The 24,369-nt window shown below is 37.5% G+C and overlaps 2 protein-coding genes and 2 long non-coding RNA genes across 5 annotated transcripts; 3 read left to right on the forward strand and 1 right to left on the reverse strand.

Moving 5' to 3' along the window:
* The first annotated feature begins 5,331 nt into the window (after nucleotides 1-5,331).
* Nucleotides 5,332-13,283, forward strand: LOC116132874. Its single transcript, XM_031418555.1, has 11 exons — nucleotides 5,332-5,498; nucleotides 6,431-6,503; nucleotides 6,621-6,748; nucleotides 6,871-7,266; nucleotides 7,359-8,710; nucleotides 8,982-9,409; nucleotides 9,505-11,045; nucleotides 11,150-11,307; nucleotides 11,451-11,611; nucleotides 12,214-12,371; nucleotides 12,970-13,283. Exons 1-11 carry the CDS (start codon nucleotides 5,409-5,411, stop codon nucleotides 13,186-13,188), a joined length of 4,704 nt encoding a protein of 1,567 aa, XP_031274415.1. The 5' UTR covers nucleotides 5,332-5,408; the 3' UTR covers nucleotides 13,189-13,283.
* Nucleotides 13,284-13,459: 176 nt separating this feature from the next.
* LOC116132869 lies at nucleotides 13,460-15,321 on the forward strand. The gene is made up of 3 exons (XR_004128463.1): nucleotides 13,460-13,499; nucleotides 13,897-14,046; nucleotides 14,183-15,321. It is a non-coding gene; the product is annotated as an uncharacterized LOC116132869 (long non-coding RNA).
* Nucleotides 15,322-16,394: 1,073 nt separating this feature from the next.
* On the forward strand, nucleotides 16,395-18,750 carry LOC116132873. Of its 2 annotated transcripts, none has more exons than XR_004128465.1 (3): nucleotides 16,395-17,115; nucleotides 17,325-17,720; nucleotides 18,352-18,750. It is a non-coding gene; the product is annotated as an uncharacterized LOC116132873 (long non-coding RNA). The 2 variants fall into 2 exon arrangements; XR_004128464.1 differs by lacking the exon at nucleotides 18,352-18,750 and having other exon boundaries at nucleotides 17,325-17,474; nucleotides 17,611-17,795.
* A 273-nt stretch (nucleotides 18,751-19,023) lies between these two features.
* On the reverse strand, nucleotides 19,024-20,916 carry LOC116132872 (pentatricopeptide repeat-containing protein At4g15720). Its single transcript, XM_031418554.1, has one exon. The coding sequence runs from the start codon at nucleotides 20,909-20,911 to the stop codon at nucleotides 19,085-19,087; it is 1,827 nt and encodes a 608-aa protein (XP_031274414.1). The 5' UTR covers nucleotides 20,912-20,916; the 3' UTR covers nucleotides 19,024-19,084.
* Between the last annotated feature and the right edge of the window lie 3,453 nt (nucleotides 20,917-24,369).

Here is a 24,369-nt window from a genome sequence, read left to right on the forward strand (position 1 = left end):
TCTCCCACAATCGAGCTCTCTCTTCCTTCACCTTCGCGAGACGCTCCGAGTTCGCCTTCAGCTCCTTCTCTTTCTTGCCATTCTCTTTGTTGAGTCTAACTACTGTCATTTGGAGCTGTTTGTTCTCCTTGGCTCTTCTTTCGAGCTCGGCCTTTTGGAAATCCACGGTGCTAAGGGTAGAGTTTTTCTCTACCAGGTACTGATTCGCCTGGAGGTTGAACAACTTCACCTCCGCAGCTCGATCTTCGAGGTCTTTCTTCAGCTTTGCATTCTCCTCTTTCAGTTCGTGGATCCCTCCGGCATAATCTAGATTGACCTTTTATTGGGCCATGTGCAAGGCGAGCAGGGTCTTTGTAAAAAAGAAAGCAAGAGTTAACCCCATTTTTCCAAAAATTATTAAGGCCAGAAAATCAGCTAAGGTTGAAGTCCTCAATGAGGACGAGCTGCCCTACCTAGCTTTGCAGTTGGAGAGCGATGGTCATCAAGTCCATGGGCCAAGAAGCCACGAACTCCTCAAAGGCCGAAGCCGGTTGACACTCCAATGGGGTATACACCACTGACTGCAAGTGCTCTAGGAGTTGCCCCATGGAATCCAACACTGGTGTGCTAGCCCCTGCTGGAATTGGGAACTCATCGAACCACTGCTTGCCTGCTTTCTTGTGGGTAACCACGGTTTCCCCCTCTCTTCTGCCCGCACTCTCAGGGATCGCCGAGAAGCCCAGTATGCGCCTCGAGCGAAAAACCTGGTAAGGCTGCAAACTCCCAAGTTGCACCCCAAAACCCTCTGACTCAGACTCCAATTCCTCGGCCTGTAGCTGTTTTCTTTTCTTAGTCTTTTGGCCCATGGTTTTCTGCTTGGGGGCGTGAGCAGCCGCGGACCGAGAAGTTTCTTCACGTCGCTCGGGGGTGTTCGCCCTTCGACGCCAATTTGTATCCCTCCTGTGGGGATATCACCAGGGACCACCTCGACTAGCTCATTTAAAGCGACTTAGAGAAATACGAACTTTCTCGGCACCTTGGATGGCATGATCGCTGCGCACCATAAAAATGTGCTAGTGAAACAAGTCGCTGCAGGCAACCAAAAAGCATTCTAAGTATGAGGATACTCACGGTCTGACTCCAAGGATGCTTCCGGATTAAAAAAGTCATACTTCCTTAAGTTGACAGTAGTCATGAGCAATTTCGCGTCGCGACAATGGTCTAGGAGACGACCGAACACAACAATCTGGTTGTAATCTGTTAGATTTGCCAACCTGGTCGTCTTATTTCCTGCGAAGAGAAAAAGTTTCATTAGATACAAGAACCGAAGGTGGAACAGTTCGCAAATGAAAAGAAAAAACCTACTTGGCTCCCTAAACTGGCAGACGTCATCGTATTCAAAAAAGAAAAATTTGATTTCATAAGCCTCGACATTACTGGGGTAACCAAATATTCCTCCCTCAATCGTAGATCGCTTCGAGAGATAGAAAGAATCTTTATCTTTGCTTTTCTTCAGATAGGAAGAGCATGCGAGCTCCAGTGCTATCAGCTTGCCAAGGCCGTTTTCACTACATGTGATATACATAGCAATAGCTATCATCTACACATTGGGAGTTAATTGCATTGTTGCAACCTCGAAGTGGTTAAGGATCGACCTAACGAAAGGATGAAAAGGTATCAGCGCCCTACACTTAAAGATCATCTCCGAGATTACGGCTTTTCCCTTTGGGGGATTTTGAGCCGTACGGGTTTTGTGCTGATAGACATTCACACTAAACGCGTATTGGTCCACTGCCTTTTGTATCTCCTCTTGGGTGATCACTGACAAGGTCTTTGGCACGGGACTTGCTTGGGCGGCTGGCGCCTGCGAGCTCGTGCCCTTGGCTGCCCTGGTAGCTGAGGCGTCCATTGCTCCTAAGGTCTGAAAAAAGGGCGACGTAATAAAAAAAATATATCTAATAAAAGAAAGAAAAAGGCTCAGTCATCATACAGTGTTCCGTCCGATGACGTAGAAGGACAAGAGAAACCCTAATGCATCCTTCTAAAACCCTAGAAAAACCCTTAAAGACCTTTAGGGGGTGAACCCCTAAGGATCTATGCCCTAACTTCTCGTCTTTAAGAAAAACCAAACCCCTCTCCTCACCACTATCCTAGGATACGCACTGCAAAAGCTTACCGGACAGCCTATACCTGCCATTACCAAGAAAGTTAAACAGACTAGTCGAGTAATGAAAGAAAGCGAGGGAGAAACCCTTCTTACCTCTTGGTGGCGGGGGAAGAGTTTTATGTCATAACAGACGGTGCGCATCAACGAAAGAAGGCAGGCTGACCTTTGTGAAAGTTTCGTTTTTCTTTCTGAGAATGTGAATTCTGTGGCAAAAGTCTGAAGCAAATTCGAGGTTTTATAAGGGGAAAGTGACGGTTAGTTTCCTAAGCAAGCGACGTTTGGACAGGATACGTTTCTCGCCATTAATTGCGACCACGTGTCGTTCATCCGCGAGAAGAGTAACCCCCATGCTTTGTAAACACCAATTGATGTTTCCCTCCATTGGAATAACCAAACGACGGCACGGTTACCCTCCTCCACATTAAATGCTCCCCTATCTACATTTAATGTCCTGAAGGAGAATGTCATTTTAGCATGGCTCGCATTAAATGTGCATGGCTGGCACATATTGTGTAATGGACAAGCCTGTCAGAATAAAAGATATTTTATTGGTTAGGTGAACCGTTACACGCAACAGATAACATCTGAAGAGATCGTTCGAATTAACACTCTTCGTCGCGTGTCGATTTCAAAACAATGCTACTCATCGCCTTTGATGAGAGATGTGATGAGACTTTTTTAGGTCGCAAATTAGGGTCGAGACTCAAGGCATGTTGATATGGCACTGATTGTGATTTAAATCAGGTCGCTGAACCTGCCATAAAAAACCACATCAGGTTGCTAGTGTAGCTCTTAGGGATCCATGCAGCTTGATCGGCTCGATCAAGTGTCATCCAGGACAAGTTAAGTCACTGCATAATAATGAAATTCTCAAGGTTCAATCCTTAAACCTTAAAAACTAGGGGGCTTCTGCTATGCTCAAAAATCAGGGCTGGCGTAAGCATAAATCAGCAGAAACCAATCAGAATTCAAGAAGGTATTCTGCCGTCTAGATGCAGCCACGTCCCGCAAGGACGAGAGGGGTAAGGCCATCGTTAGTGAGGCAGGTGAACGCTAGACTTATGAGTGGCTAGGAATTGTCCACTTGCTAAAGCCCTACGCGATTTAAAGATATCTCTCGTGCAGACAACCAATGGGAAGCGGGTTAGAAATTGTACCACACCTGCCCGCACGCAGAATCATGATTACTAACTTGAATCCTCCAACTATAAATAGAGGACTCTCCTCTATTTTACGGGATTGACTCATCCATCTCTCTCTCTCTCTCTCTGTCTCTCCATTTATTTTACTGTTGTAATTCAGCTTGCCGAGTGCGACCTGATTGCAATCAATCATTAATATAATCATAGTGGACATAGGATTCACCTTAGAGCATACGAACCACTTTAAAAATTGCTACTTGCTCAGCATCTCTTTTTATACTTCCATATTACGTGTGATTTCTGAGTCCGCTTAGCACTTCACACGCGTGCATAGTTAGTGTCAAAATCAAGTATCAACAAACACGTTAAATAAGCTCCAAAAGAGTTTATGAGAGCATCTCTAATTCTCTCATAAGCCATAAAATAAATCCTATAAATACATACTTTGTTTTAAAAGTGTTTATGTCTTTAAATAAACTATTTTAATCGATAGGTAACTAAAACAAACAATGCTTAATGTTAACTTCACCCTTATTTTGACAAGAAAACGCCAACTCCCCTATATTCGAGAAAAATATATATTGATAATTCAACGTAAAAACCCGCCATTTATGGCTTTTTTTTCCCCTTGTTTTCTCTCTTAATTGGAGGAGGTTTATAATTAAATAAAATCCCTATCTTGTACTAATTTTGTTAATTGTATTAAGCACTGCATTTATTGTGGGATATTTTCCAATAAATAGCATAGAAAATATAATAGACAATAACATAATATCATTGATTTAGATAACGAATCCTAAAATTATTGACATATTTATATAATTATGATTTTAATATGAAAAATCCCGTATTTTATTTAGCATATCAGATGCACACTAGATAATAAATGATAGGATATCCTAAATAATATCTTATAACATGTAACGTTATAAAAAAACTGAAACAAAACTTTTTTTGTTTAGTGTCTAGCGACCCTTGATGCTCTGAAGTTAAGGATCGAGTAAACCCTCTACTAGTAACCCAAAGAAATTGAACTTAAAACTTCTTGAATCACATACTTAAGAGTCTCTGTCGCCCTACTCGGTCATCAAAAAATGGTTTGGAATACAACTTGACGTGCAATATATAATTTTTTAAATAATGTAGACGGAATTATAAAAAAAAAATTGACCATGATTTTCATTATGCTTTATATGATATATACAGAGAGAGAGAGAGAGAGAGAGAGAATGATTTTAGAATATTGATTAAATAATTAATGGGTCAAATTTGTATGGGATTTTGAAGAAAGACGAAATGATGGAAGATTGATTGAGTTAGAATGGTCAGAATCATGAAATGGAGATGACAAAAATAAGGCAAAACACAAGCACAACGTAAGTGAGTCTCAAGCAGCCATTATTATACTGTTACAACTAAACTCCAAACGGCGCCGTTCGACACGCAGTTTTGTTTTGTCTTGTTCCCAAACAGCGGAAGAAAGACGGACTCTTCACTCATCACGACGCGCCATCAACCAACGCAATCTTTCAAAGGAAAGGAATCGCAGAAAAGAATAATATTTAATTTTTGCTTGAAGCCTATAAAAATAAATTGCGAGCCCGAAGAAGGGAAAGAGCACCGAAAAAGGAAAGAGAAAGTGAAAATATAAATTAAATAAATAAATTATAAACCCAACCAAACACTCCCGAAAAATAGAAAAAATATACAAAGCATAAACGCAGCTCCGTCTCCGCTCCTCATTTCAGAGACAAAACCAGAGAAACTGGAAATTTCAAAAAATTAACAAAGTGAGGCGCTTATCGGGTCTTCAATTTCCGCCGTCTGATCACGAGACAGAGATTGAAGGATTATTAAGAATAAAAAATATATATTTTTTAAATTTTATTTTGGATTGGGTCATTGGTAATGTTTCGACAAGGGTTTTTGGTTTAATGAACTTAAAAGTTCTGTTTGGGTGATTTCCTTTGTGGGTTTCCATGTGCTTTTTTTTTTTTTTTTTTTTTTTTTTTTTTTTTTCTTTCTTTCTTAGTGATGTTGGATTTTAGGGAAGGTGGAGAGTTAGGGTTTTGGGGTTAGGGTTGTTATTTATTTATTTATTTTATTTTTGGATGGTAAAGATGGATGAGAATTTTGAGCTCGAGGGGGAGGCTCACTATTGCAAGGGTGACGAAGAAGACATTAACCCTGACACTGATCTCTCTTACATTGTAAGGGTTGTTCTTTTGTGTTACTTTTTTTATCCACTGAATTCTGTGCTCTAGTTCATTCAAGTTTGAGTCTTTTTTTTTCCCTTCTAAAACAAAAATTAGGATTTTTCTTAATTGTGGAGATTAATCAAGACTTGCAATGGTAATCAAAATAAATTAAGTGTTGCTGTATGCAATGTATTGGTTGGGGATGTTGCTCTCATGAGAAAGAAATTGAAATAAAGTGATTTTTTTTTCCCTGAAATTGAGATTTCTGTTTCCATGGAAAGCTACATTTGTTATACAGTTGAAATTTTCATGTTTGGAATGGAAAAAATGATCACAAGTGGTTCAAACTTTCCCTGGTACTTTTGTTTTGCTTGGTTTTCTCAGTAATCAAGCGGCGGATGAAGGAAAAACTCTTTGAAACTTGTTTTGTGTGTGCATTTACTGGGTGGTTTAGCTGTTTTGTTCTAAAATGAATTGAAAAGGGTATGTTTAAGGCGCTCATTATTGATTGAAGGACAATGCGGCAACTTTTTTTAAAATGTTTTTATCTTTATGGGAAATGGTTTTGTTGAGGATATTCAAACCATACATCTGCTTTTCTAGAATTCTGCATGGTTTATCTCTACGACTTTGAAAATGACTTAGCTTCCAGTGGAGCCTGGCAATCATAGACTCATTGATTCTTTCCGGAGAAAATTACAGGAAAGAAGGCAGTCAATCATAGGGTTGACACTATATGTGATACTAGTGCTTCAGAACTTGTTCATATATATAGTTAACCTAATGATATGAGATTCTTTCTGGATGCTAATAACAGATAGTCTAATGATTTGTTGTTCCTCAAACTACCTGTGTTTTCGAAGATTGACTTTTGGTTTATAAAGTGTTTCTAATTCAATATTTGTAATGGCACTAGTAAATGGTTTAGTTTCTTTTTCTTGAAGGATGAGAAAGTTCAAATTGTTCTGGGGCATCATCTAAAAGCTTTTGATGGTGCGGTTTCTGTAGATAATTTGGGTAAGTGGCATACAATGGAAGTTGCTGGTAATGAAAAGCCTATGTAATCACAGTTGAGCAGGGTAATCAAAGTCCTTATATGCCAATGATCTTATGATGTATTAATTGTTCTGATAGGGGCAAAATTCGGTCCGTATGGCTCATTTTTACCTACACATGAACGGTTACCCTCAACTCAAGTATGTCGAAAGACTCCACAAAGAGACTCCACCGCACTAAGATCTCAGTATAATTTTTCCATGGAGGTAAATGGACAAATTTTATTTTTATGTTTTGACATTTGCTAGTAAGCAAGTTTAGACAACTGATAGTTACAGCTCGTGAAAAGCCAATTTACTTTAGAACTGTGGGTTATGTTATCATGCAGGGTGCCTCTCAAGATTTAAAGCCTACCTCAAATGCACCCCTCTCTGCGAGAGTTGCCATTGCTTCCTGCAGTGACCACTCACTTCTGAACTCAGGGATGCTACCTGGAGGTGTTTCTGTGAAGCATCATTTGCCCATATCTTCTCAAGTTGCTGAGAAGTTTAAGTTGAAGGATGGAAGTCCAAATAAATCTGAAAATTTGACCAATCAAAGAATACTGAGAGTTCGAATAAAAGTGAGTTCTGATAAAATGGCTCACAAAAGTGTGGCAATAAATAGCGGTCTTGGGATTGAGAACTCTCCATCTTCATCATTGGGGAACAGTGCTGAGGTAAATGGAGGACGAGATCCTGTACCTCGAGAGACTGCTGAGGAATCTCCCACTAGTATTCTTGAGGTAACGGTCCTTTATATGTTTCGCATATCTGTTTTTTTTTTTTTATCACTAGTTGAACTTTAGGGATAACTGATGGTGTTTGTGCAAAACAGGTGATGACTTCCTTTGCAGTCCCTGAGGGTGTGCTGATATCACCACTTCATGAAAGTCTGCTTTGCTTGATAGGAAAGGATTCTAAAGGGTGGGAACCTGTACCTCTCCTCAGGAGCAGACAAGAACATTCTACCTTGTTAGCAGATGATTCATTTGCTAATATGCGTGATGGGAAAGTGTTAAAAGAGAAGAAAACAAAATTAGTGGGAAAGAGTGGAAGACCTGGAGCACTAAAGCATATGACTGATATGAAGCATGAGAGTAACACAACTTCTCTTCCAAAGAAAGAATTTGAAATTGAGACCTTAGGGTGTAAGGAGATAAATTCTAATTCCTTAAGATGCATACCTCTAGCAAATTCAATTTGTTTTTTTGACTCTGTGAAAGGCACAGGTAGTGCATCTGAAATCCTTGAGGAGGCTAATAAGGATGGGAGGTGCAATATACTATTTTCATCCAACTTGGGGATGGAAGATTCATTAGAGTCAATATCTGGCCAGGACAGTGGTGGGAGTCAGAAGAATAGTAAAAGCGGTTTGGTTGAACGGGTTTGGGAACAGGGAGGGGTATGTTCTCAGAATGATGTTTCACATTACCATATGCAAAATGGCAGGTGTAAAGACAACAAAGCAATTGCCCCTTCAAAATCTCATTCAGACGGATCCAAATCTATTGAAGTTGCAATAGCTCCTCGAAAACAGAAGGTTGATAAGAAACTTCCAAATAATGTACGAGATAAAACTGATGAGTATGGTGTGAGAACTAATCCATTCATTGAAGGTAAGAAGTCAAATGGCAACCAAAGAAGAGGAAAAGCTTTTACTCTTTCAGTAAAGCAAAGCTCGAGGAATGGTACTGGTATGGCACCAAAAGATACGACTGCTGCTTATGATGCTTCTACATGCAAAAGTAAGAAGCAGAAGTTGAAATTGGGAAAAGATATGAATAAGGACAAGAATTTTCGTTATGATTTTGCAGATGCAAATTTGGGGAAGTCAAAGAATCCATTGGAGAGGCAGTCTGGTGGCAGGCCGAAGGACTTTGGCCCAAATAATTTGGAAGTAGAACTCAAACATGATGCATTGTTGGATAAATCATGGGAAAATTCTAGTGGTAAAGAAGTGTCCAATCATGCAATGCATGGGCCATTTGTCAACAATGCTCCATTTGAAGGTCCTTGTAATCTGGAAAGTAGACATGGTACTGAAAGTGTTGCAGCTGTAGTGAATCCTATACTTATAGAAGAGAACTGGGTCTGTTGTGACAGTTGTGAGAAGTGGCGGCTGCTACCAATTGGAACAAAGCCTGAGCAATTCCCAGATGATTGGTTGTGTAGCATGCTAAACTGGCTGTAAGTTTCATTCCTCCTATTTTTGGATAATACATGAGCATGAAATATTAGCTTATCCAGTAAAATTGATTTATGGTGTTAAGTAAAAAACTTAAGATAAACTCCTAATTCTTTTTGTTATGCATGGTTATCATTGTTTATGTATGCACTCTCACTATGTATGTGTTTTGTGCGTAAATTTATATAAGTGCACAGATATATGGACATTCATTTATTCATAAAACACATGTCTCTCTGTGTTTGATTTTTTTGCTTTTGATATATTGTCTAGGCCTGGAATGAATCGGTGTGATATCAGTGAGGAGGAGACAACAAAAGCTGTCAGGGCATTGTACCAACTTTCGGTTATTGAGGGTCAAAATAGCATTCAAAATTATGGTAATGTAACTGCTTCAGTGACAACTTTAGCTCATGGCAGACAGCATGACCAGAGCCTCAGTTCTGTTTCAATTCGTGGAAAGAAAAATAATGGCTTGAAGGAAATTCCTAAAGCAGATGGTAGTGGTGGGATTCAGACATCAAAGTCCACTAAGAACAAACTGCGGGATTCTGTGAAAAGTAGAAGTATAAATGAAATGAACCAGCCTCTTCCAGAATCAAAGATTATGAAGAAACCAAATTCTCTCCATTTCAATATGTCATGCAACTTGAATGCTGGGAAGGACAAATGTAAATCAAAAGAAAAGCAAATGAATGGAGGTGTGTAACTCATTTTAGACTGATTTTCTACTGGTTTTCAGACTATTGATCTGATTGTATATAGTTACTTAGCTTCTTTTGTCTTATATCTTCAGGTGATGCCAAGCAGTTAAATATAAAAAACAAGAGGAGTGCTGATCAACATGATTATGCAACTTTGAAGAAATCTAAGATAAAAGATATGTGTGCAACGGACAAACATAAGTATTGTGATGTGGACATTCGGAGGGTGGATCACCAGACAAGTGCTGGTTTGCAATCTAAGGCAGGTGGGAAGAGAATGCTGGAATATGGGTTCTCTTATTTAGAGGATGTGAAGGGTGATATGAAGGACAAATTACTTCTTCCTAGGAAGAAATTGGGAGATCAAGCTGAGGTCTCGTTGGATGGTGGATCCTTGGATATGAAAACACAAGATTTAAGAAATAATTCTGTGAAGAAAAGAAAGCAACTGGAGAATCTTAATGGGCTTGATAGTAAGGAATATATAAAGGAGGAAAGCAGTGAAATTGGGTCTGGGTGGGAAAAGAAACCCAGGGTTCAAAAGACTGCGGGAAAGAACTCCAGTGCAAATAAAGGTGCTGGTCATAAATCTAACAGTAGGCTGACACCTTTCATGTCAAGTAACGATCATCTTGTTGATGGTATGGAAAATGTTAGAAGTGTTGATAAGGATCAGCAACTTCAGAAACCCAGAAGAAAACTAGCATCTCAACATGCTTTGGATGGCATAGATTTAATGAGAAGGGTTTTTGGATCTGGAGAAGTGTCTGAGGCAACAACTTCAAGCTCTTCAAAGGTTACAGGTTCTCATAAAAATAGAGCAAACTTTGCAGAAGTCAAAGGCTCACCAGTAGAGTCAGTGTCCTCATCTCCATTTAGGACCTTCCATCCAGATAAACTTACATCAACAGCAGAGGAAATTTTTGGGAAAGATGATGGTGGAAGTAATCGTCCACCTGTTGACAGCAATCCTGGAAGTTGCTGGAATGGGGAAGGTGTTGGTGAGATTAATCAATCTTTTTTGAAGAAGAATGTGAAGTATGAATCAGAGATTGACGTTCCTAATCATGCAATGTGCAAGGAAATTAGAAATGAAGATAAAAATAGAATTCCTGAGAGGTCTAGGTCTAAGTTTTCTGAGGATGAGAAGACTCTCATTAGCAGGAGGGATCTTGAAAGGCAATTGCCAAGTGATGGTAGAATGGAAAAGCAGGTTGCAGTTAAGGAAAATCAAGATTCAAATTTGAAATTGTGTGCTAATACCAATAGAAAAGTTGCCTCCCAGCAAAACCTGATGCTGGATTATGGGGCTGAAAAGAAGGTTAATCATTTACAAAGAGAGGAAAGAAATGGGATATCGAAGTTGGTATCACTTTGTCAAAGTAATGGTGGACAAAAAATGGGGGTTCACCAATTAGTGCCGGGATCCCAAAGGGAAGGGATGCTTGATGAAATTCCAGTTGATTCTCGCAAAGGTGATGTGTCAAAAGCATCAAATCATCCAGGAACTGTGGGTAACAGGAATGGAGCTCAGCACAGTCCAAGTTGTAGAAGTATGAAATCCTCCAGTCAGAATGCTACTAATGCCCTGAAAGAAGCCAAAGAGCTCAGAGACTATGCAGATCGCCTTAAGGTTTCTCAATTTGGTCTTTTCCGGTTTTTAGATTTTGTTTCTGGGATTGATATTTGATATTCTGTTCTGATTTCTAACTCTTTCCTTGGTTTCATTGTTTCTAGAGCTCAGGCTTTGATTTTGAAAGTAATGAGGCTTACTTCCAAGCTGCCCTACAGTTTCTTCATGGGGCTTTTCTTCTAGAAACTTTCACTAATGAGAGTGGAAAAAATGGGGAGATAACTCCAATACAAGCGTATAACACTGCAGCTAAACTTTATGAGTAAGTTGAGTTCGAAGTTGTATTTGATTGTATGTTAGTTGTAGTATTTATATAGTTGTGAGAGTCTATAGGTATTTCCTTTTTCAACTTATTTTGTACAAATGTGTAACTTATCATGTAACTTTTGTTAATGAGATTCACAGATCCTGTGCCCATGAATATGAAAGATGTCAAGAGATGGCTGCTGCTGCTTTAGCCTATAAATGCATTGAGGTTGCATATATGAGGGTAGTTTACTGCAAACATTCAAGTGCAAGTAGGGATGGGAATGAGTTGCAAACAACTTTACACATTGCTTCTCAAGGTAATGAAGTGAAGTGTTGGTTGGTATATATTTAAGGCTTGTTTCTATTTGAGTGGTCTACCTGCTTTGATTGGTGATGTATTCCTTTTGACCTTATAAGAAGATCTGGTAGGAGCAAGTTCTTAAGAAAAGGTTGGACGATGTAATAGTTTGAGAACTTAATAGTAGTTAAACTATTGAGATTTATTTTTCAGTTTTGAGGTTCAGATTTTTAGCTAAAATTACTTTAATCTTCTGCTCTGAGATGTTTCAAATTTTTTTAGTTGTTGGGGAGAAGTGTTCCACTTAAGAATGGGATGCCGAAAAATTATTATTTTATTTTTTAATGAAAATACATCCTCTCATATCTCTTGAATTTGATATAACATTTTGTAAACTTCCAGCTACTGTTGCATTCTCGCTTCTTTTGACTTGGAATTTAGTTCTAAATTTGTGATCTTTTAGAGCTAAACAGGTGTTACTGTCCTGCATTCTCCCATTTGATCTTTTTTTTTTAGTAGATAATACTTATATGTCTTGACAAAAATGAAAATATGTTGATACATGCTAGCCTCCCTGAAACATTGTACTTCATGTAACACTTGTTTGAGTTATTTCCTCAGGTGAATCTCCGTCTTCTTCTGCATCAGATGTTGATAACTTAAATAATCAAGTAACAGCTGATAAGGCTACTTCATCCAAGGGTGCTCCTTCTTATATTACTGGAAACCATGTCATAGTTGCTCGAAACCGCCCAAATTTTATTCGGTTGCTTGACTTTGTAAGTTGATTCAATGTGGTGTGCAGTCTTACATTTTTCTAGTTTTATTATTTTTTTATATTACCAAACCTTTTTAATACATACTTGTTTATGATTGTTCTTTTAAAGGTGCTTTGATCTAGGTATATGTGATTAGATGGGCATCACTTACTCTGGACATGTTGTAATAGTTTATGAGGCCTGGAAAGGATATATGAAACATGTAATAGAGAAAACAATGCAGAGCACCTTGAGTATAAATCGCATAAAGAAGTGTTAAGGAGGCTAATGGGAATTCTCAGCCACTGACTTCCAGCATATTTAGTGCTATACTGGGACTAAATTCTTTTGTCATGAAAGTTTGCTTTTTATCTTTGGTAGACTTGCTTTACTTACATAAATTTAGGAGTGATTCCTGATATATGTCTTGTACTTTACTATTGTAGTTGTTGGATTATTTAGCTATGCCATTAAAAATAAAGGAATTATTATATCATTTAAGTATCAATTTTGTTAGTGGATATCATAGGTTTGATGTGTAGGTCCTGTCTAGTTTGGCTATATTTATTCTGTGATGGTAAAAGGGGATGAATATGTTAGTGTGCGTACTGTTTTGCAGACACAGGATGTAAATTTTGCTCTGGAAGCCTCAAGAAAATCACAGAATGCTTTTGCAGTAGCTAATGTAACCCTTGAAGAGGCTCAAAATACAGAGCGTATTACTACTATTAGGAGGGTGATTGATTTCAGCTTCCAGGATGTGGATGGACTCATTCGTCTAGTTCGGCTTGCGATGGAGGCCATAAACTGTTCTGGTTTTGGTGGTGCTAGAGATTAGCTTACACTGTATATATTGTGTTTGTCTGGTTTACATTTCGCCACTGGGTAGGCATCAGGAAAAGAAACTGGGAAGAAGGTGTCTGCCTGGACTTGCTTGGTTTGCCTACAAAGAAGTGGTCATCAACGACTCTTTGCTTCTCAGTACATGTGTACAAAGTGAGATTGATTAGTAATTTTTGTAAATTATGGTTCAGCTTGTTATTTTGCATGGATAAGGGCACAGCATCTACACCGTTGAGGCTTTTTTTTGTGGGTTGGCAAAGGAGGGTAGGATATTGTTTGGGGGCGGATTTGGAGGTTATGTAGCAAGTTAGTACTATATTTTTTGTCTCCAATTTTTTTTGTAGCTCGAGCAAACAAAATTATTTTTAGAGATTGAAATCATGAGGCAACCATTTTGAGGAGGTTGAATACTGATATAGTGATGACCGACCAATTTCCTAGTGAGAGCTTTAAGTTTTCTTACCATTATGAAAGATTTTGTTGGACAGAAAATGGTATTCTTTGGGAAGCTTCCCTGTATATTGTGAAATTGTCACCTTGAGCTTCTGTTTTTACTAAATCTGCCAGTTTTCTTAATAATTATCAGTTGAATCTGTGGGGACATCATGATATAGCTTCTTTCCCTTATGGTACTAACAGGGAACTCTGGCTTGTAGTCTTTTGCTTTGCATCTACTATGTACTAATTTTTTGTTTCTTTGTAGGTTGTATCATAGAGCTCCCTTTGTTTTGATCGAGTTTCTTTTTTGTTGTCACTAAGTGAGACAAGAAGCTCAAATCGTTCTCATTTTCCTGCATGGAAGTATTTATCGTTCAGAGTTATTTCTGCGTAGAAATTAATCTCCACAGCAAAGGTTTGCAAAGTTTTTATTATTTACCATTCGAAGAATTTTTTTCAACCTTGTTTTGCTTTTTTATCATTTATTTTCGTTTTTTATATATGTATAAAAAAAAATCTATTGCTTTGCCTTCAATTGGACTGCGGGCAAGGCTGTCCCATCTGCTACATCAATGAACTGATTAAAGAGATCCTTGGATATGAAGGCATACAAACTCTTGCTGCTCATTCTTCCTCCTTGAGCTGTAGAAAGATTCCTGCGGTAAAGCTATACTCTCTCTTTATCTTATTTTCAATGAGGATTTTTCTTGGGGGATTATGGCCGTCCTTCTTTCAGTTTCTCTCAGGATAATTGGAGGTATTTTTTGTGCTTATAGTTTGTGCTTTCAAGTCTGTTCAAGGTTAAATAGTATTGCCGTTTGTTTACTATCAGTTTAAGGAGCTTGTGTTTGGATCCACATAACAAGTCAATTATAATATTTAGTCAAGTGATAGGATAATGACAGTTAAAATAAAAATTACACAGTTTCTTTCTTCCTTTTGCTGAAGAAAAATTCTTTTAAACCCTTTTCTACTATGTAATACAATTTACAAAGCAAGATGCATATTGTTACCGAAATTTTATTTCTATAGATTTGCCTATCTAAATGGAACATGAGTAATCAGGACTTATGAAAACACTGAGTTCTGTCAAGTCACTGGAACAATCTTGAAAATGCTGAGTTCACTTGTGTTTGTATGTAGTATTATAATGTAACGTTCCATTATTACGCCATTGCATTTGTGAATTGGCAGACTATTTTTCATAACAATTTTGAAGGTGATTGGAAGAAGTAAAACTCTGATTATGAGAATTTGATGTTGATCTTAATTGTTATTGTTGTGGGTGTAGATATCATATTGCACTTGTAATCTCTAGCCAAATGAGAGAAGCTACCCTTTTTTAAGAGGTACTGGAAGGAGAGGCAGGCGATATATGAGTTCTTTTAACTGTTAAAAACTTTTTGTGTTGAATTTGATTGTTAGTACATTAGAATCTTGATTTTAGTTGGGTGAAATGGTTTATTGACTATTGACATGGTGGTGGAAGCCAGCTGCAAGCATTGATAAAACAGGCCTTCAAATTGCCATTGTTTGCCTCTTCTACTGCTTTCTTAAATTTTCCCTTGCTGTATATACAAGACCAAATTCTCAGATGATATGTTTAGAATATTATGGACTTGGGCTGTTCATTTCTGTTTGCAGATTTCTGTGGAACATGTATCATAATTGAATTGTTATAATAATAAATATAGACATTTTGATTGTTTGCTCAACATTTCCCCTTCTAGTTTGGCTGTATTTTGACAATGTTGTTTTTGATTCAACAATTAATTGCAAGAATTTTGTTGATTTTATTTTTCAGATTGGTTGGTTGGATTAAATTTTGAATGATGGCAAAGTCTAAACAAGTATTGGCTGTAGAGAGTGGCATGGGTGAATCGAGCAACGTATGGGTATAAAATTGAGAAAATGTCCATTATATGAAACAATTACCGTATTGGCAAAATCAAACTAAGGCAAGTTCACAATGGAACCAAATCAGCTACAGTAGAGCACAATTGACATGAAAACTGTTTGATTAGTCACCAAAAATCCCCGCAAGTGCAGGACCCATTTTTAAAATGGTGAAATCTATTTACATCTCTCACAACAAAATCCCTCTCCACAATGTCACTAATCAGCTTGAAAGCCTCATGACAGTCGCTACACATTCTCAAGTTCTTCATTATTCTGATGGTAATTCCTTTGGGTATTCTTACCAACCCAAAAGCCAAAGCCAGTCTCTCACTGTGCAGGCTCACTATTTCCTCTTTGGCTTCATCCTCCACATCAACAAATACCAACCCTTTATTCCCTCCCACATAACCCCTTTCCTTCATTTTCAGCTCCAGTTCTCTCAGCAAACTCACAACCTCACTCCCTCTTTCACTAATAGAGAAAACTATGCAGAGCACCTTGAGTATAAATCGCATAAAGAAGTGTTAAGGAGGTTAATGGGAACTCTCAGCCACCGACTTTCAGCATATTTAGTGCTATACTGGGACTAAATTCTTTTGGCATGAAAGTTTGCTTTTTATCTTTGGTAGACTTGCTTTACTTACATAAATTTAGGAGTGATTCCTGATATATGTCTTGTACTTTACTATTGTAGTTGTTGGATTATTTAGCTATGCCATTAAAAATAAAGGAATTATTATATCATTTAAGTATCAAATTTGTTAGTGGATATCATAGTTTTGATGTGTAGGTCCTGTCTAGTTTGGCTATATTTATTCTGTGATGGTAAAAGGGGATGAATATGTTAGTGTGCGTACTGTTTTGCAGACACAGGATGTAAATTTTGCTCTGGAAGCCTCAAGAAAATCACAGAATGCTTTTGCAGTAGCTAATGTAACCCTTGAAGAGGCTCAAAATACAGAGCGTATTACTACTATTAGGAGGGTGATTGATTTCAGCTTCCAGGATGTGGATGGACTCATTCGTCTAGTTCGGCTTGCGATGGAGGCCATAAACTGTTCTGGTTTTGGTGGTGCTAGAGATTAGCTTACACTGTATATATTGTGTTTGTCTGGTTTACATTTCGCCACTGGGTAGGCATCAGGAAAAGAAACTGGGAAGAAGGTGTCTGCCTGGACTTGCTTGGTTTTTCTACAAAGAAGTGGTCATCAACGACTCTTTACTTCTCAGTACATGTGTACAAAGTGAGATTGATTAGTAATTTTTGTAAATTATGGTTCAGCTTGTTATTTTGCATGGATAAGGGCACAGCATCTACACCGTTGAGGCTTTTTTTTGTGGGTTGGCAAAGGAGGATAGGATATTGTTTGGGGGCGGATTTGGAGGTTATGTAGCAAGTTAGTACTATATTTTTTGGCTCCAATTTTTTTTGTAGCTCGAGCAAATAAAATTATTTTTAGAGATTGAAATCATGAGGCAACCATTTTGAGGAGGTTGAATACTGATATAGTGATGACCGACCAATTTCCTAGTGAGAGCTTTAAGTTTTCTTACCGTTATGAATGATTTTGTTGGACAGAAAATGGTATTCTTTGGGAAGCTTCCCTGTATATTGTGAAATTGTCACCTTGAGCTTCTGTTTTTACTAAATCTGCCAGTTTTCTTAATAATTATCAGTTGAATCTGTGGGGACATCATGATATAGCTTCTTTCCCTTATGGTACTAACAGGGAACTCTGGCTTGTAGTCTTTTGCTTTGCATCTACTATGTACTAATTTTTTGTTTCTTTGTAGGTTGTATCATAGAGCTCCCTTTGTTTTGATCGAGTTTCTTTTTTGTTGTCACTAAGTGAGACAAGAAGCTCAAATCGTTCTCATTTTCCTGCATGGAAGTATTTATCGTTCAGAGTTATTTCTGCGTAGAAATTAATCTCCACAGCAAAGGTTTGCAAAGTTTTTATTATTTACCATTCGAAGAATTTTTTTCAACCTTGTTTTGCTTTTTTATCATTTATTTTCGTTTTTTATATATGTATAAAAAAAAATCTATTGCTTTGCCTTCAATTGGACTGCGGGCAAGGCTGTCCCATCTGCTACATCAATGAACTGATTAAAGAGATCCTTGGATATGAAGGCATACAAACTCTTGCTGCTCATTCTTCCTCCTTGAGCTGTAGAAAGATTCCTGCGGTAAAGCTATACTCTCTCTTTATCTTATTTTCAATGAGGATTTTTCTTGGGGGATTATGGCCGTCCTTCTTTCAGTTTCTCGCAGGATAATTGGAGGTATTTTTTGTGCTTATAGTTTTGTGCTTTCAAGTCTGTTCAAGGTTAAATAGTATTGCCGTTTGTTTACTATCAGTTTAAGGAGCTTGTGTTTGGATCCACATAACAAGTCAATTATAATATTTAGTCAAGTGATAGGATAATGACAGTTAAAATAAAAATTACACAGTTTCTTTCTTCCTTTTGCTGAAGAAAAATTCTTTTAAACCCTTTTCTACTATGTAATACAATTTACAAAGCAAGATGCATATTGTTACCGAAATTTTATTTCTATAGATTTGCCTATCTAAATGGAACATGAGTAATCAGGACTTATGAAAACACTGAGTTCTGTCAAGTCACTGGAACAATCTTGAAAATGCTGAGTTCACTTGTGTTTGTATGTAGTATTATAATGTAACGTTCCATTATTACGCCATTGCATTTGTGAATTGGCAGACTATTTTTCATAACAATTTTGAAGGTGATTGGAAGAAGTAAAACTCTGATTATGAGAATTTGATGTTGATCTTAATTGTTATTGTTGTGGGTGTAGATATCATATTGCACTTGTAATCTCTAGCCAAATGAGAGAAGCTACCCTTTTTTAAGAGGTACTGGAAGGAGAGGCAGGCGATATATGAGTTCTTTTAACTGTTAAAAACTTTTTGTGTTGAATTTGATTGTTAGTACATTAGAATCTTGATTTTAGTTGGGTGAAATGGTTTATTGACTATTGACATGGTGGTGGAAGCCAGCTGCAAGCATTGATAAAACAGGCCTTCAAATTGCCATTGTTTGCCTCTTCTACTGCTTTCTTAAATTTTCCCTTGCTGTATATACAAGACCAAATTCTCAGATGATATGTTTAGAATATTATGGACTTGGGCTGTTCATTTCTGTTTGCAGATTTCTGTGGAACATGTATCATAATTGAATTGTTATAATAATAAATATAGACATTTTGATTGTTTGCTCAACAGTTCCCCTTCTAGTTTGGCTGTATTTTGACAATGTTGTTTTTGATTCAACAATTAATTGCAAGAATTTTGTTGATTTTATTTTTCAGATTGGTTGGTTGGATTAAATTTTGAATGATGGCAAAGTCTAAACAAGTATTGGCGGTAGAGAGTGGCATGGGTGAATCGAGTAACTTATGGGTATAAAATTGAGAAAATGTCCATTATATGAAACAATTACCGTATTGGCAAAATCAAACTAAGGCAAGTTCACAATGGAACCAAATCAGCTACAGTAGAGCACAATTGACATGAAAACTGTTTGATTAGTCACCAAAAATCCCCGCAAGTGCAGGACCCATTTTTAAAATGGTGAAATCTATTTACATCTCTCACAACAAAATCCCTCTCCACAATGTCACTAATCAGCTTGAAAGCCTCATGACAGTCGCTACACATTCTCAAGTTCTTCATTATTCTGATGGTAATTCCTTTGGGTATTCTTACCAACCCAAAAGCCAAAGCCTGTCTCTCACTGTGCAGGCTCACTATTTCCTCTTTGGCTTCATCCTCCACATCAACAAATACCAACCCTCTATTCCCTCCCACATACCCCCTTTCCTTCATTTTCAGCTCCAGTTCTCTCAGCAAACTCACAACCTCACTCCCTCTTTCACACAATGCATCACCAGCATAGAACACATACGTCTCATTCTTTATCTCAACCCAGCTGCAGCCAGGTTCCTTGTGAATCCCTGTACGCTTCATTTCAGAGCGAAGACTATGAGCATTTTCCCATTCCCCAGCCAATGCATAAGTGTTTGATAATGTAACATATGCACCCGCAACTTGTTGATTGGATTCTATTAGTTGCTTACTAGCTTCAACAGCAATATCCACCCTTCCATGAAGTCTACTAGCTGAAAGAAGTGTGCCCCATAAGAGAGCACCTGCTTTTGGATCAACCTGGATAGATTTTGCTAACTGGTAGGCCTCATCAAGACGACCAGTTCTGCCAAGCATGTCAACAACACATGTATAATGCTTTGCATCAGGCATGATTCCATATTTTCCAGGCATCGATTTTAAGTATCCAAGGCCTTCATCCACAAGTCCTGAATGGCTACAAGCATGTAAGACACCGACAAAGGTGACATCGCTGGGTTTTAGTCTTCTTTGAATCATTTCTTCAAAGAGTTCAAGTGCTAATCTCCCAAGTCCATACTTTGCAGCACCTACAATCATCGAAGTGTAAGCTATCACACAAGGATGTGATATTGTCTGAAAAACTTTATTAGAATAAGTAACACAACCACATTTAGCATACATGTCGACTAGTGCATTAGCAACCACATAGTTTGAATCATGGCCACAACGAATCACCGCTCCATGTGTAACCTTCCCAGAAACTAGCCTACCGAGACTAGCACAAGCATTGACCGCACTGGATAACATAAACTGATTCGGACAGTCTCTCAACAAATAATTAAACTCTCTAAACATTCTTAATGCTTCATCACCTTGAGCATTCTGCGCATAAGCTACAATCATGGAAGTCCAAGAAACAATATTCCTACAACTCATCCTATCAAAAACCCCCTTAGCTCCATTCACATCATTGCATTTCCCATACATGTCAACAAGTGAAGAACACACCACAAGGTTACATTCTAACCCAAAAACTTCAACCTGGGCATGAATCTTTGTACCGGTTTTGAGGTCAGCAAGCATTGAACACGCATTAATAACTGTCGCAAATGTAAACTCATTAGGCAAAACTGAGCTTCCAAACATTTCCTTAAAAATAAATAGAGAAGTTTGGGGTTGACCCATGTTAATATAACCAGTCATGAGTGAAGTATATGATACAACGTTTGGGTCAAGCATTTCGTCGAACACTTTATGCGCATTCAGGGTTTCTTGGAGCCTCACATAGCAATTTATGAGATGATTTGCGGTAAAAGTGTCGTTGAAAAACCCAGATTTCAAAATGTTGGTGTGAGTTAAGTATAGAGAAATTAAATGGTTACATTTCTGAAGCTTTTCAATCAAACAAACTTTGGTGTGAAAAAAAGACTGTTTAATTTGGCGGGAAAGACCGAGAGAGGGAAAGGTAAAAAAGAGAACTTGATTAAAAGACTTTCTGATTCTCATCATCTGAATGTAAAAACGGCCCCCCCTTTGAGCAAAAGCTAAATGTCCTAATAAAGGATAACACTCATAAATTCATAATATAAAATAGCCTAGTTGAAAAAAAAAAAAAAAAAACCAGTAGCTCATAATTTTGTCTTCCTAAATCTTTGGTGATTGAGGTGTTTCTTTATTTAATCTAAAGCTTTATATTTATAATAAAATCAAGGGAGAACTACATTTTCCCACCCAAAGTTTAGTGAAACAACACTTTCCACCCATTAAGTTTCAAAACGACACTCACTTTCCCACCCATTGTTAAGAAACGTTAGTAAAATAAGTTGATAATTAGTATAAAGACAAAAATACCCTTTAATTTAAATCCATATCCAAGCTGAAAAAAATTTATAAAAATTAAAAATAAAAAACTGAAAAAAAGTTGGTCGGAATTGGTGGGTGCATTCCGACCAACTTAAAAATCTTCAAGTTCTTCACCTCTCAAAGAAAAAATCCGAATCCCACTTTTATCTTTCTTCCTTGCTTATCTTCCACTAAAACATCATCAATAGAGAGGGCATGAATGAAAGATTTAGCACGTTTAATCTTTGCACAATTATGGAAGTAATTGGAACATCTATCTCCCTCTTTAAACCAAGAAACCCGAGATTTCTCCCTCCAAAAAGTATGTTGAAATTGAAGAGCTTCCACCAGGTTTTGTTTATTCTTTTAGGGCACGCAATTTGGAGCACACCGCCCCAAAATTCTCCACCCCATTTTCTTTTTGTGCCCTAACCTTCGTCATTGCTTCCCCAAAATCCTCCATTATAATGACACAGCCTCTACAAAATCAACCCCCATCACTACCGCATCAAACGCAATACCTACAACCTTCACAACAACGACAACATCCACCACGACTTCTAGCACGAGCGGAGGTGGCGCGATCTTTAAGTTTACCAACTGTAAAACTTTGAGATCTCGTTTGATCGGATTCAGCCGTCCACTATCGCCTATGGGTTTTGGGGTTGAAGGATTTGGGGGAAGAAGGGTATAAGGGTTTGAATTTAGGGTTTCTGTTTTTTCTTTTAAGTTTATACATAGGGATAAAATGACATAATAACCCTTTAACTGTTTTTTGAATGAGTAATACTATGTTTAATCACCATCTTACTATCCTTTGTAAATATAACGTATAGTACGGATATTATATGCATAGTATAGATACTATGTGTAATTTTAACAAAAGTAGTAAGACGATTAGTAAAACTCGTGAGTAAGCATAGTATTTTTGTTTTTGAATTTACCGTTTTATCTTTCTTCAGTTAAAGTTAACGGATGGTGGGAGGGAAACTGTCTTTTTGAAACTTGGAGGGTGAGGGAGTGTCATTTCGCCAAACCTTGGGTGGGAAAAGGTCATTCTCCTAAAATCAAACCCTCTGAATCTTAATGTGAGAAATATTTGATTTCATAATTTGACACATTTAAAACATATTAAAGCTAGTTGATGCCTACGAAAGCCCAAGTTGTAGGGTGTTCAAGGATTTGAAAACCAAAAGAGCATATTTTTTTTAATTTTTAATTTTTATTCAAGTAGAGGAGAAATGAGAAAGGTGGACAAAGGCATGATGACAATGGACACTAGTTTCGGTCTGCAGAATAGGAGACATGGTTGGAGAATGGCCCCTACCTACTAGTATTACTACCACTCACAAGGTCNCCCAATCCCACTTTTATCTTTCTTCCTTGCTTATCTTCCACTAAAACATCATCAATAGAGAGGGCATGAATGAAAGATTTAGCACGTTTAATCTTTGCACAATTATGGAAGTATCTGGAACATCTATCTCCCTCTTTAAACCAAGAAACCCTAGATTTCTCCCTCCAAAAAGTATGCTGAAATTGAAGAGCTTCCACCAGGTTTTGTTTATTCTTTCAGGGCACGCAATTTGGAGCACACTGCCTTGAAATTCTCCAACCCATTTTCTTTTTGTGCCCTAACCTTCGTCATCGCTTCCCCAAAATCCTCCACTATAATGACATAGCCTCCACAAAATCAACCACCGTCACTACCGCATCAAACGCAATAACTACAATCTTCACAACAACGACAACATCCACCACAACTTCTAGCACGAGCGGAGGTGGCGCGATCTTTAAATTTACCAGCTGTAAAGTTTTGAGATATCGTTTGATCGGATTCAGCCGTCCACTATCGCCAATGGGTTTTGGGATTGAAGGATTTTGGAGAAGAAGGATAGAAGGGTTTGAATTTAGGGTTTTTGTTTTTCCTTTTAAGTTTATACATAGGGAATAAAATGACATAATAACCCTTTAACTGTTTTTTGAATTTACCGTTTTATCTTTTTTCAGTTAAAGTTAACGGATGGTGGGAGGGAAACTGTCTTTTTTAAACTTGAAGGGTGGAAAAGTGTCGTTTCGCCAAACCTTGGGTGGGAAAAGGTCATTCTTTCTCCCTAAAATCAAATAATTTGACACATTTAAAACATATTAAAGCTAGTTGATGCCTACGAAAGCCCAAGTTGTGGGGTGTTCAAGGACTTGAAAACCAAAAGAGCATATTTTTTTTTTTTTAATTTATTTATCCAAGTAGAGGAGAAATGAGAAAGGTGGACAAAGGCATGATGACAATGGACACTAGTTTTGGTCTGCAGAATAGGAGACATGGTTGGAGAATGGCCCCTACCTACTAGTATTACTACCACTCACAAGGTCTGCAAAGAGGGACAACTTAATGTACTACTAGCATATTATTTGATTCATTTCTTCCCTCTTTAGTCTTTCACTTAAACTTATCTATACATATTGATAATGGGGTGTTCGGATCAACTTAAACGTATCTCAATTAATCTCTTAGAACTCTGTAACTATCGACCAAGTAAGAGCTTGAAAAAGGGATTCGAAGTCAAGACCTTTTAAGTAATACACTCGACCACCCAAGTAGTTAAACCTTCATATTCTATTTTATCATGATGCGATAAAATACCAACAAATAAACAGACAAACAAACAGGACATATTCCATAAGATAAGTCCTCCAATTATGAATATTTGACAGATCAAATAGCAGTTTGCAGAAGAAACTGTTCTTGGGCAAATATTAAAGATTAATTATTTCTACTTACATGCTGATTTTTAAAGGTAAGACACTTGGTGAGCTTGGAAAAAACTGAAAGTTTGGTCCACTTTTGTGCCGGATAATTTCAAGAGAGTCAAACAAAGTTAGAGATAAAAAAGTGTTTCTACAGCATGTGAAGTTCAGGTTTCAGTCTTTATCAGATAAGATCTTTGTTGCTTATTCTCCACAAATGCTAAATTGATTGGAGTTATTTGGGTTCTCAAACCTTTTTAAGTTTGTTCACTTTTTACATCCACAAAAAAAAAAAAAAAAAAAAAAAAAAAAAAAAGGGGAACCAAAATTTTTCAAGTTGTGACCATGGGGATGTATACAGGAAAAGATTGACGTTA

Source organism: Pistacia vera, unplaced genomic scaffold (assembly GCF_008641045.1).
Source record: "Pistacia vera cultivar Batoury unplaced genomic scaffold, PisVer_v2 Contig260, whole genome shotgun sequence".
NCBI classification, from domain to species: Eukaryota; Viridiplantae; Streptophyta; class Magnoliopsida; order Sapindales; family Anacardiaceae; genus Pistacia; species Pistacia vera.